The sequence below is a fragment of the Trachinotus anak genome, unplaced genomic scaffold (assembly GCF_046630095.1).
Source record: "Trachinotus anak isolate AG129_WGS33_773 ecotype Australia unplaced genomic scaffold, CSIRO_AGI_Tana_v1 ptg000026l, whole genome shotgun sequence".
In the NCBI taxonomy this organism is placed as follows: Eukaryota; Metazoa; Chordata; class Actinopteri; order Carangiformes; family Carangidae; genus Trachinotus; species Trachinotus anak.
Window position 1 is genome coordinate 4,723,048 of NW_027273877.1, and position 10,971 is coordinate 4,734,018.

The 10,971-nt window shown below is 41.8% G+C and overlaps 2 protein-coding genes across 2 annotated transcripts in view; one reads left to right on the forward strand and one right to left on the reverse strand.

Moving 5' to 3' along the window:
* Window positions 1-6,601, forward strand: part of LOC139609428 (voltage-gated delayed rectifier potassium channel KCNH8-like) — a 28,649-nt gene extending 22,048 nt beyond the window's left edge. Inside the window, exons 12-15 of the mRNA XM_071463980.1 lie at window positions 3,120-3,394; window positions 4,932-5,041; window positions 5,171-5,223; window positions 5,660-6,601. Coding sequence (XP_071320081.1) covers window positions 3,120-3,394; window positions 4,932-5,041; window positions 5,171-5,223; window positions 5,660-6,370 — 1,149 coding nt within the window. The 3' untranslated portion in view covers window positions 6,371-6,601. The remainder of the gene's footprint in view (window positions 1-3,119; window positions 3,395-4,931; window positions 5,042-5,170; window positions 5,224-5,659) is intronic.
* An 857-nt stretch (window positions 6,602-7,458) lies between these two features.
* LOC139609958 (gamma-crystallin S-like) lies at window positions 7,459-8,644 on the reverse strand. Its single transcript, XM_071465030.1, has 3 exons — window positions 8,632-8,644; window positions 8,092-8,510; window positions 7,459-7,794 (listed from the first exon to the last, which is right to left on the reverse strand). Exons 1-3 carry the CDS (start codon window positions 8,642-8,644, stop codon window positions 7,522-7,524), a joined length of 705 nt encoding a protein of 234 aa, XP_071321131.1. The 3' UTR covers window positions 7,459-7,521.
* Window positions 8,645-10,971: the final 2,327 nt, after the last annotated feature.

The window sequence follows — 10,971 nt, forward strand, 5'->3', positions numbered from 1 at the left end:
CCGAGATACTATTACTCCTTCAACTGGGGAAACAACTCACTTCCAATGAAGAATCTTTATAGTCGCTGCCTTAGAACGGAGCCCGGAGTTTTTTAATTTGTAAATCACGATCATTATTATTATTATCATACTCATAGGCAGAGAAGTGTATTGGAGATGAATCGTCTTTGTTCTAAATGACTTAAAGAAAATTCTGCACAAGAAGAGCCCTTCTGTATTTTAGATGAGTCTCAGCTGTGCAGTGACCTCCTCCACCCAACATTTTTTACGCAATGCCGGAGTGATGGCTTTGCACTTGAAAAGGATTAGCCATCTGGGCTGGGGAGTGAGGAGGAAGCCACAGCTTCTGCTTGAGATGCAGCCAACAGATAGAGACATGAGCTAAACATGGACGATTCAGATGCCAGGGATTTACAGATGGATCTCAGCTGTAGCGTACACATGAATAACCAGCGTTATTCTGGAAATAACTGAGACACATTTTCACTGGGAGTAGGCCTGTTAATTAGAGCAGAGATCCAAGAGAAACTATCGAGACAGTATATCAGAATTAATTGACCCGTGTTTCGGCTTGAGGGCCAATACGGGACCGAAATATTAACACCTGTCCACATGGTAGTTGGCTATGCTTCACTTTTTGCTACAGGGCACAGTCACTCTTGTTGCACCTTGACAGCTTCATAGCAATAAGTGTAACATTATATCTCTTTCTTTAGTCTGTACAAACACCAAAGTTTAAAATCAAAGTTGTGGTTTTATGGAGGTCACGTGCTGGATCATTTCTTGGACAGGTGCAGTTGCGAATTAAATTAAATCTTAACTAAAAAAAAATGTAATCGTGAAATAATATATGAGTAATAAAAGACAACATAGGTTTTGAGTACTTTGCAAAGTTTGTTTATACGGTATCTTTCAAAAACAGTGGCAATTCAAAGAGCTTTACACAAGGCAAAGAAATTCATTAAAACATAATTGAAAACACAATGAAAGAAAAAAGGATTGGTTCAAGTTTAGAACAGAACAGACCAATAAGTTTACAAGACATTACAGTAAAATTGCAATGGCAGAGCAGTAAGAAATAGCACCAAATTGAACTAAAGAAAAAGTGCAGTGTGGAAAATAAAATCAGTCAAAGGCAGAATAAAGAAGAAAGTAATTTCCATCTCTGTGCAGCTTTGTAGTGAAATGAAGCTTCACTGTTTGTTTCTGACACTGATTGTTTCCCTGAAAATCCTTGTTTAAACTTTCTATCAGTAAATAAAACTACGTTAGAAAATTGTAACTAAACTTTGATTGATTTTGAGGAATTTTGGAGCAGACACTTGATGACACTAGTTACTTAAAGATAAAAGCCTGAAAATAAAACTTAAATATACGCTGAGATGGCGTGGACATAAAACTCCATACAGTTATCTGCACCTTACACACACACACACACACACACACACACCCACACACACAAGAGCATCCTACAGCAAGCGAAGCGTGGTGGGACTAAAAATAGTGCTGTCAAGATGGGTGGGGGAGGGGTGGGGTCATCCCTGGCTGGATAAATATAGAGCAACAACCAGATGGAGACGAGACAAGAAAACATCAGGATGAAAGGAAGCTGCAGGGGGAAAGAAGAAGAAGAACCTCGCTGATATTTCTACTCACGTGCCAACACACAAACACACACACACACACTGCGGACATTCACACATGCAGCACACTCTCACACACATATACACCATAACACAGCATATTTGTCCTTGCTGAATGATACAAAGGAGTTTTCAGGCCAAATTACACACACACACAAACACACACACACACAAATGTGTGCAACACACATAATTTCTTTCTTCATACCCACAAAGACACACACATAGTTGGCTGATGCCCTTATTGTGGCATGCTGCATATCAAGGGTGGCACGTGCTGCTCACACACACACACACACACACACACACACACACACAAAAACAGTGCGTTTCTCCACTCAGACCCCTCCAGGCAAACCACTGCTAAAATTAAACCACTGTGATCTAAAAATACCAGCCGGGCACGTGAGCCCAAGACTGGATGGAGAAGACAGCAAATAGAGGGGAGAGAAGGGGAAGGGTGGTGGTGACAGGGGAGAAGAGGAGGGGAAGGGAATAAAAAAGGGAAGAGAGAAGATGGGGTTTGTTTGCCAGTGTTTTTATCAGCCCTAAATTTCAGCCCAGAGAAGCTGCAGGAAACATTCCTCTAATAGCCACCACTAACAAGATGTTGACAGCAGGAATTTTACTTTGAAAGGACAATCTATTTGGAAATCACTTGTTAGGAGTCACGCTCATCTAGAAAGGACATCCATGCGTCTTTTTTAATCTGAGCTCATGAAGAACCTTCACAGAGGGGACTCCAGCCAGGAGTGAATGGAGTCCATGCTTGCTTGGTTTTGAATGAACCTTTTGCAGTGCTGCTGATAAACTGAATGGATATGAGCAGCCATTGTGAATTGCAGCGATCCTTCAGTGAAGCCTCTAAAGGGCTCAGCAGCTCCCCCTTCTGGTCAAAGAATTTCAACACTTCAAAACGGTTTTTTTTTATGACTCATTTCCATATATTTTTTATATTTGGGAAAACCATTTTATTATTTAAGTGTTTTTTGACAGTGGCATCTATTGACACATGAATCACATCCATTCCTGTCAGCATGAAAAGACACAAGTATATTAATTCTTGATTTCACCAAAAAGAAATCTATTCTAAATATTCATTTATTATTATGATTATTATTTGGAATCAAGTAATATCAACACAGTTTATTGTCACCTTCTGCACACTCGCTGTCATACAACCATCATGTGGCAGATAAATAATAGATATAGAAACACCTGGGGCCTGTTTGAGGGCCGCTTTCCACCCTCCCTATCTGGGTTGTCAAAATGAAACTGTCCATCATCAGATAAAATGACAGCATGTCTCTGAACCGCATGTGGCTGTGCACAGTCCCAGATTTGTGGTTTCACTGTAATATAGAGTCAAACTTCAACTTAAAGACTGAAATTCACCAACATATTTATTAAAATGGGTCAGTGCAGGTCCTTCTTTCTCTGTCCTAAACTAACGACGAACCTTCTGCCATTCTTCAGGCAGACTGCGAGAGCAACGGAGGAATCATGAAGAAGCTTCCCTCCATCAGAGAGGATGAGGAGGGATCAGGGTCCGAGGGGGAACACTCCCCTCTCCCCAAGATGCCTGCCCTTGGAAGGCTGGGCCGGGGCCTGCGTTCCCCCCTGCGCTCCCCTCTGCGTTCCCCGCTGCTGCCGCCGAGGCCCTTCAGACCGGCGAGCGATCACTCTCGGCCTGCCAGCCTGCAGATCCCCGTGGTGAGCTTCAGCTGCCTGCAGCCGGACCTCAGCCCTCGGTAGGGAACCATTTATTGATTCATAAGTGGGCACTTAGTTCATTCAGTGGTAGGAAGCAGTCTTCAGTGGAAATTTACACTTCTTGCGACTTGTAAAATTACTCGTAAGCACAAACCATCTACAGGCTAATTTGCACCTGCCTGGGGAGGTGGCAGCAGATGCTGGGCCGGAGAAGTGATTTTACTTCGGAGCAGCTGTGTGAGGGTGCACACAAGCATAAATTGTGTCACTGTGTCAGTTAGATTCAGATTTTTTGAGGAAAGGCAGCAACTAATGTCTCGATTATTTTTTGACCAATCTGAGTTTTAGTTACAATTAATAGAGGGACAAATCCACAGGAACATTTTGAGAGGAAACCTTTATCAAGACGACAAATAAGATACAAAACAGGACAAAAAACGAAGGAGTGATTATATGATACAAACTGAAAGAAAACAAGAAAAAGTTCTGTTTTGTTTTCATTTTTTATTTTTTCACAGTGAACTCTACCAGAGTTTAGAGCAGCATACACTAAAGTTTAAATTATAAAGTTGAATGAATATTTTTAATATTGGCAGGCCTGGACTCGCATACAATAAGACTCTACTGTAATACACACATTGTAAAATTGATGCAGTGTCCAGAGCGTTCACTGCTCATTTCTTTGCTGATAATGCAAAATGCAAAACGCAAAACTTCATCCATTTGCTGCAGAGATGACAAGTTTGTGTTGCGTAACACCGCACCTGTCAGTGCTGGTGCAGTGTGAGTGAAGGAGAGGTTTCAGTCAGGTCCAGCTTCACTGGGGGATCAGTGTCGTCCGGTTGGTAATTAGTATGCAGCTGTGTGCAGCTTCTCCTCAGCTCTCCATCATCTGCACTCACTGAGTTCAGCCTTTGACCTGCTGACTGTTGCCAGCTGGGTAACATTTCCACATTCACTCTGCCATGATCCATTCGCAGGAAGTTCAGTGTGCGCGTCATGATTTTCAATCTGACATATTGATGAACTTTAAAGTTTATAGAGAGTGGAGGCAGGTCACTTCCTGACATCACCATGTTTTTTTTTTTAAAGATCTAATCCCACAAATGTTAACTACAGAAAATGTCTTTACCAAGTTTGTAACAACATAGCATTTAATTTGCTATCATAAATGCTGTAACACTGGACTGTAAGAACACTGCTATACCTAACTGAGTTGGTTTATATTGCATGTTTTCTAGAATATAACATAATATAATTTAGTCTAAAGAAGGGCTGTCTTATTGATTCACCTGTCCAAAATTAACAAGTAATATTCATCATTCCCAGAGGATGAACCCTGTCGCTTTGATGACTCTCTATCTGTGCAAATTTGTCACTTTGATAAATAATAAATAACTAAAGAGGCAAGTTACTATAAATTTTACAGAGTACATTCATGCTCCTAAAGGGATCAACCCTGTCAATTTGTCCATACTTTAACTTCAAATCAGAACTTTAATGCCACATTTCTTAATGTGTTACCTGTTTGTCTCGTGTGAAACTCACTGGCTCCCTCCTCCTGTCCGTCCTCAGGTTTGTGGATGGCATCGAGACAGAAAACCACAGCGCTGCGGCTCAGAAGTTTGATTTTTCTCCCAGTGCAACTCAGAGTTTCTTACCCAGCTCTGACTCAGCTACCTCAGGTTCACACACACACACACACACATCAGACCAGACCACACTTCTTTTTATTCAAATGCCAACATCAGCTTTATCTGAGATTTAAAGATAAAGCCGTTATTTATTCAGTATGTTTGCATGTGTGTCCACAGGGGCCCATGATGATGGTGACACCTTGCAGACTATTGCTAAGCTAAAACATGAGGTAAGGCTGCTAATACTGCTGTTACAGAGAAAAACTGTGAGGCTGTTGATTATGAATGTCTCACTTTCACTTTTTGCACTAATTGGTTGTGATACTTGATTTAAGTGCTGTTGTAAGATCATAGTTTCTGTCATTCAAGCCGAATACCGGCTTCGTTGAGTGAGTTATCATATTTGACGCCCTCAGAATTGTAATAAATACATTTTGTAACTGTATTTCTTTTGGGCAGATTTATCTACATCTATAAATTCACAAGTGTCTCTGTTTTCAAATTGCCTTGGTTGTTTTTTCTTCCTCTGAACTGCTGTATCTCAGCGCAGTAAATGCAGGGCTATGCATCACAGTAACCTAAGTTTGTGAAGAAAAAGCCTCGTGTGAGTAGTTTTCTACAAACACCCAGCATTCGTGACTCCTCCGTCTCACTCCCTCTCTTCAGATGAGCGTCCTCTCCCGTCAGGTAACTGCTGTCAGTCAGGAGCTGCAGGAAATGACACGTCTTCTCAGACCTCTCTTCCACAACCCCGCCTTGCCGCTGATACCCAGCGCTGTGACTCCACCTCCCAGCGTGTCCTCGCACAGCTGCTCCCCAGCCCCGCCCCGTCTTACCCAACATGCACCTGTGGACGATCAAATTCCTCCACCTGTAATGACGCCTGAGCCGTCCTCTCCTCAGCTGACCATGAAGGTGTTACACGGAGAGTTTGATCCACTTCAGTGTCCACCCTCCCGAACCATCACCGGCCATTTTCCTCATTCCTCAGCTCCCCCGTCACTCAACAGCTCCCCCCATGAGCACGCAATTGTACCACATCCCTACTCATCCTCCTCCATCCCTTCTCTCTCTTCATCAAGTCACCCGTCATCCATCGCCCCCCTTTTAGTAGACTTATCAGGACCTGGTGGTGAGCCACAAACACAGCCTCAGTCCCATCAGCGGCTCCTGTCCCAGTCTGAGTCCCAGCTCCAGTCCCAGTTCATGTCTCAGTCTTATCCCCATTCCCTCTCCCAGCCCAATCATCAGCCCCTTCTCCGGCCCTCCAGCATGGAATCACACCCCCGAGAACCCCTGTTGAACCTGCAGGAGATAGAGTGGGGGGAGCACACCACACAGCTCAGCTTCGTCGATGAAGGACAGCCGTCGGTGTGAACAGAGAGGAGGAAGACGCTGACACTGGCGCCGGACTGACAGACAGGACCAGCATGCCACACAACTAACTGCATGACAAACATTTGCCCAAAGTTTGGCATGTGACTTATGATGTAGAGACGCCGATTTTAAACTACTCTAAGCTGTGATCATGAGCACCAGGTGTACGCAGATCTGAGAATAAAAGAGTTTGTTTTACAGTTTCACTTTGACTTGTCTGACACACTGAGTGATATAACAGCAAGACCACGGTTTAAAGCTATTTTTATAGTTCAGGATATAAATGAATTGTATTATATATGAAATATAGAAACAGAAACAGTTAGCCCACAGTCGTCATGTTGATTTCTCCAGATTCTCCTTTTTTCAGGGAGATACAACAAATCTAAGATGAAGCTGAGGGACTTTTATTTGCCAACTTTATCTCCTTTAACTATAAAGAATGTACATTTTAAAATACTATCCACTAATTTCCAAGACATTCTGAGCTCTAGAGATTTAGATTTTTGGATGTTTTTTTTTTTTCTAAAGTTGCAGACAGCTTTTGGTCCACGGTGTTAGAGTGTAAGTGCAGGTTGACTTTGAAAAGCTAATGTCCACTTGATGCTCATTGTGATGTATCACACAACTCAAACGTCTACATTTCTAAAACAAAGTATTTATATTTAACATTTAGGTAAATGTTAGTTATAATGAACATTTAAGGGATTAAATGGACTAAAACAGGCAAAAAAACACCAGTATGGTCCTTTAAGAATGGCTCTCTTTTTTATGAAAGTGGGTAATTTTATGTGAAGTGACCAGATTCATAACTGGGGTCTGACTCAAGCCGAAGTCATTAGACTTGAGTCCACACCCAGCAGCGTGTATGCTAAGGTTTTAATGTAGACCACAGGGTCAATGATATACAGAATATTCTTCTTATTCTTCTTATTATTATTATTATTTTCCAGAGCTTTTACCTGCTCCGGTCACTGAAGCTAAACTCAAGAACAATATTCTTGATATACTGCATTGCCAAGCACTCCATAGTGATGAAACAACCCTGTTATACTTGTCCTTCAGGTTTATTGTAGCTGCATCTTGGACTTTCAATCGTGTCAATCATGGGCCAATTAGCAACCAGAGGAAAAAGAATAAACAGAAAGTGGCTACTCAGTTAGCCTTCTAAAAGACTGGACAGTGGGGCAGATGGCACCCCAGTCCACTGAGTTTTGGTACTCGCCCTTCTCCAGCAGGTACTGGCGGCCCTTATAGTTGGGGTGCTCATAGAAGACCCACCAGCCTCCCAGGACCCTGCAGGAGTGAACCTCCCTCCAGTGGAACTTCTCCAGCACAGAGGGACAGTCTTCAGTCACCTCAAACACCTGGCCATCAAAGTCCCCTTTACCATACAGCTGGATCTTGTAAGGATCTCCGCTGGCCTGAGTGAGGATGATGCAGAACAAGACAGGGATCTGATGAACAAGTGCATAATGCAAACACGGCTGGGGAGGGAAAGGCTTCAGTGGGAGTTCAACAAGAAGAGAAACAGAGTGGATGACATAATGAAGAATGAGTCATTCAGTCTCATATTTATAAAAGGTATTACTCCCAGTTTGGTTTCTGATTTTACAGGCCAATATCCCTGAAAATGTGTAAAAATGGAGGAAACCTAGTTAATATGTAAGTGTTGTATCCTTAAAACCCTAGAAATCGACAGTCTGTGTTCGAAGGCTTACAAAGTGGATCATCTTGCAGGAGCTGACTCTGTCATTGAAGCCAGCCCAGGTCTGGTAGTCCGGGTACTCGCCTCTGGTCAGGACGTACTGGTAACCCAAGAAGTTGGGCCTCTCGTAGACCACCCAGGTCCCGTTCTCCACGCGGGCCGAGTTACAGCGACTCAGGTAGGAGTGGAAGTCGGGGCTGTCACTGTCACACTCATACCTGCGACCCTGGAAGTTCTTGTCCTCAAAGAAGATGACCTGGGGGATGGAAGGTGAATGACTATCTGATATTAAATCCTTCAAAAAGATGTGCTTGAAAATAACGTTTTGTGCCTGTAATTTTAGTTTTCTAACTTTTTGAATTTTTGTGATCCCTGAAGATGTTGAGAAACAAAGGAAAGAAATGGTCAGTTTCTCATTGACTAGCCAATGTCCTGTTTATTAAAACCCCACATGGTCAGTTGATTGACCTTCTGTAATATTTAACACATGAACCTTATTCTAATCCAGTGCTTAACTGTAATTTTCTACTACAATTGTGAATGTCACTCCTACTCACCCTGCCCATGTTGGGACTAGCTGCGCTCCACCGTGTGGTCTCCCTTGAAATGTGTGTGTTATGTAATGTAAGTACTATGTATGTGTGTGTATGTGTGTGCTCATACGTGCCCTCCTTCTCTTTTATACCCTCTGTAAATGGGACAATTGCTTTGTCATGAGAATGAGATCCAAAATTTGAGTCAGTGTTTCCACTGCTGGTCATGTTTTCCAGAAAGAGGCTGTGGGATTACACTGCATAAAGACCTCAACCACTGACCGACTGTAAACACACCACACACAAAGACGCACAAACACAAACACACTCTGACATCAAGTACAAACATTAAGGACCTCTTTTTGATGATTATATAAATGCATTATAGTGTAACCCTAACCCAGCTAGGACTGTGGCACAAAACTGTACAAAACCTTCTGTCTTTTTGTGCATTTAGCTCAAGTTTCAGCTGGTATGGATTGTGAGGATTCTGTATCTTTAGCTGCAGTTCCTCCAATGGCCACTAGATGACAGTGTTGCTTCCCCATCGATCCTCTTAACCTGAGCCCAACCTTTCTGCAACCTTTCTGCTATGAAAATGCTGCTAAAATCACTTTGATTAAAACTCAGTGATAATATTCTAGGAATTCATTTGTATAATAGTCACTAACTAACCCAATAAAAGCATTTACATTATGGGCAGGAATGCAGAAGAACTGGGCTGCAGAAATAAGTTTGTATGATCATACTGCACGTTTAAGCACAAAGTATTTTGAAATGAAATGAATGATGAAAAAGAAATAATTAGTGAAAATATTAAAATAAATTGAATTTGATTCAATTAATTTAAATTAAATTGAATTAAAGAATTAAGAAAGTCAATTAAAGTCCCACCTCCATGCAAAAATCAACAAATACAACAAATATACAATACAACCACAATCCTGACACAAGGTCATTTCATTTTTTGAAGAAAAACCAAATGACACACAAAATATTGAAAACAGAGCATTTGTAGGTGTCTTCAACCATGTCTGATGAGGATCTTTGAATAATTAGGATGCTCCTAACATGTGATAACAAAAGGTACCACAGGGGGGCAGCATTTCCACAGTGAAAAGAACAACAAGCTCCACTCTTCTCACAGTTCAAGTGTCCCACAGTTTGAGGTGATATGTCAGAACAAAGAGGATGCTGATTTGAATGAACGTAGAAAATGGAGCATATATGAATTAGAGCTGCAATTATGGACAGAAAATACATCAGCAGCTATTTCCATAACCAATCATTTAATGAAATTCTTCTGCAAAAATACCAAACCAAAGATTTTTTTCTTGCTTTGCTGTCACAATAAATGAAATACCTCTGAGCTTTGGTCGTATAAAACCCGGCATTTGATGATGGTTCTATAACTGCGAAGGGGGTTTTTCCTTTTTTTTCATCATGAAAAAGTCATGAAAGTAATCATAAGCTGTAGTCATAGTAGATGGCAGATCGTACATTTCATACACAAAGAAACTTAACACATCTTCTACTTAAAATCATTACAAGAAACACAAACGTACCACCACCTGCCACTCCACACCTCACACCTCTCCCCTCTCAGCCACCACTGTCATCTGAAAAGCTACACGGTCATTTGAGACCGTGAATGAATTCAGAGCATCAGTATTTGCTGTTGCAGGTAATAGAAGCTGGCTTGTTTTCACTGGAGCCTTGTGAAAGCAACCTTTAATTGCAATGCATACCATCACACACACACACACACACACACACACACACACACACACACACACACACACACACACGCACACACACACACACACACACACTTCCTACTCATGTTGAGCGACTTGTGGTGAGCCGTCAAAGACATTTAAGATGATGTAGGACAGACAAGTGTTGGCACACACACACACACACACACACACACACACACACACACACACACATAAACCACAGAGGAGGAGCGACAGGAAGGCAGACGGGCTGAGTAGTAATGATAGGTGACTATTCTTCCATCTAGAATAAATCAAGGAGCGCTGACCACTGCTGGTGAAATCCAGACCTGCTGTTTGGAAAGACACAAATAAACATATAAGTGATGGATGGATGTATATGATATATATGACATCGAATCTCAATAGAAAGCTAAAGTTGGTATTTTTAATTTCATTTGTTTGCTCATAAAGACGGAACAAAGAAAACTGAGTCTGCTGTAATGAAACATTACAATCATACTGTACAATTAAATTATATAAGAGGGGGGATTAGATGGGAAACTCCTCTCTGCCTTTCACTCTGAGCTTCTTCTTGTGCTCTTCTTCTGAGAACAAACTTTTAACTGGCTTGAAAATCAC

Coding starts and splice junctions, on each gene's coding strand:
- LOC139609958 (XM_071465030.1), bottom strand. Junction 7,795..8,091: donor CCTGCAAGATGATCCACTTT/GTAAGCCTTCGA, acceptor ATCCTCACTCAG/GCCAGCGGAGATCCTTACAA.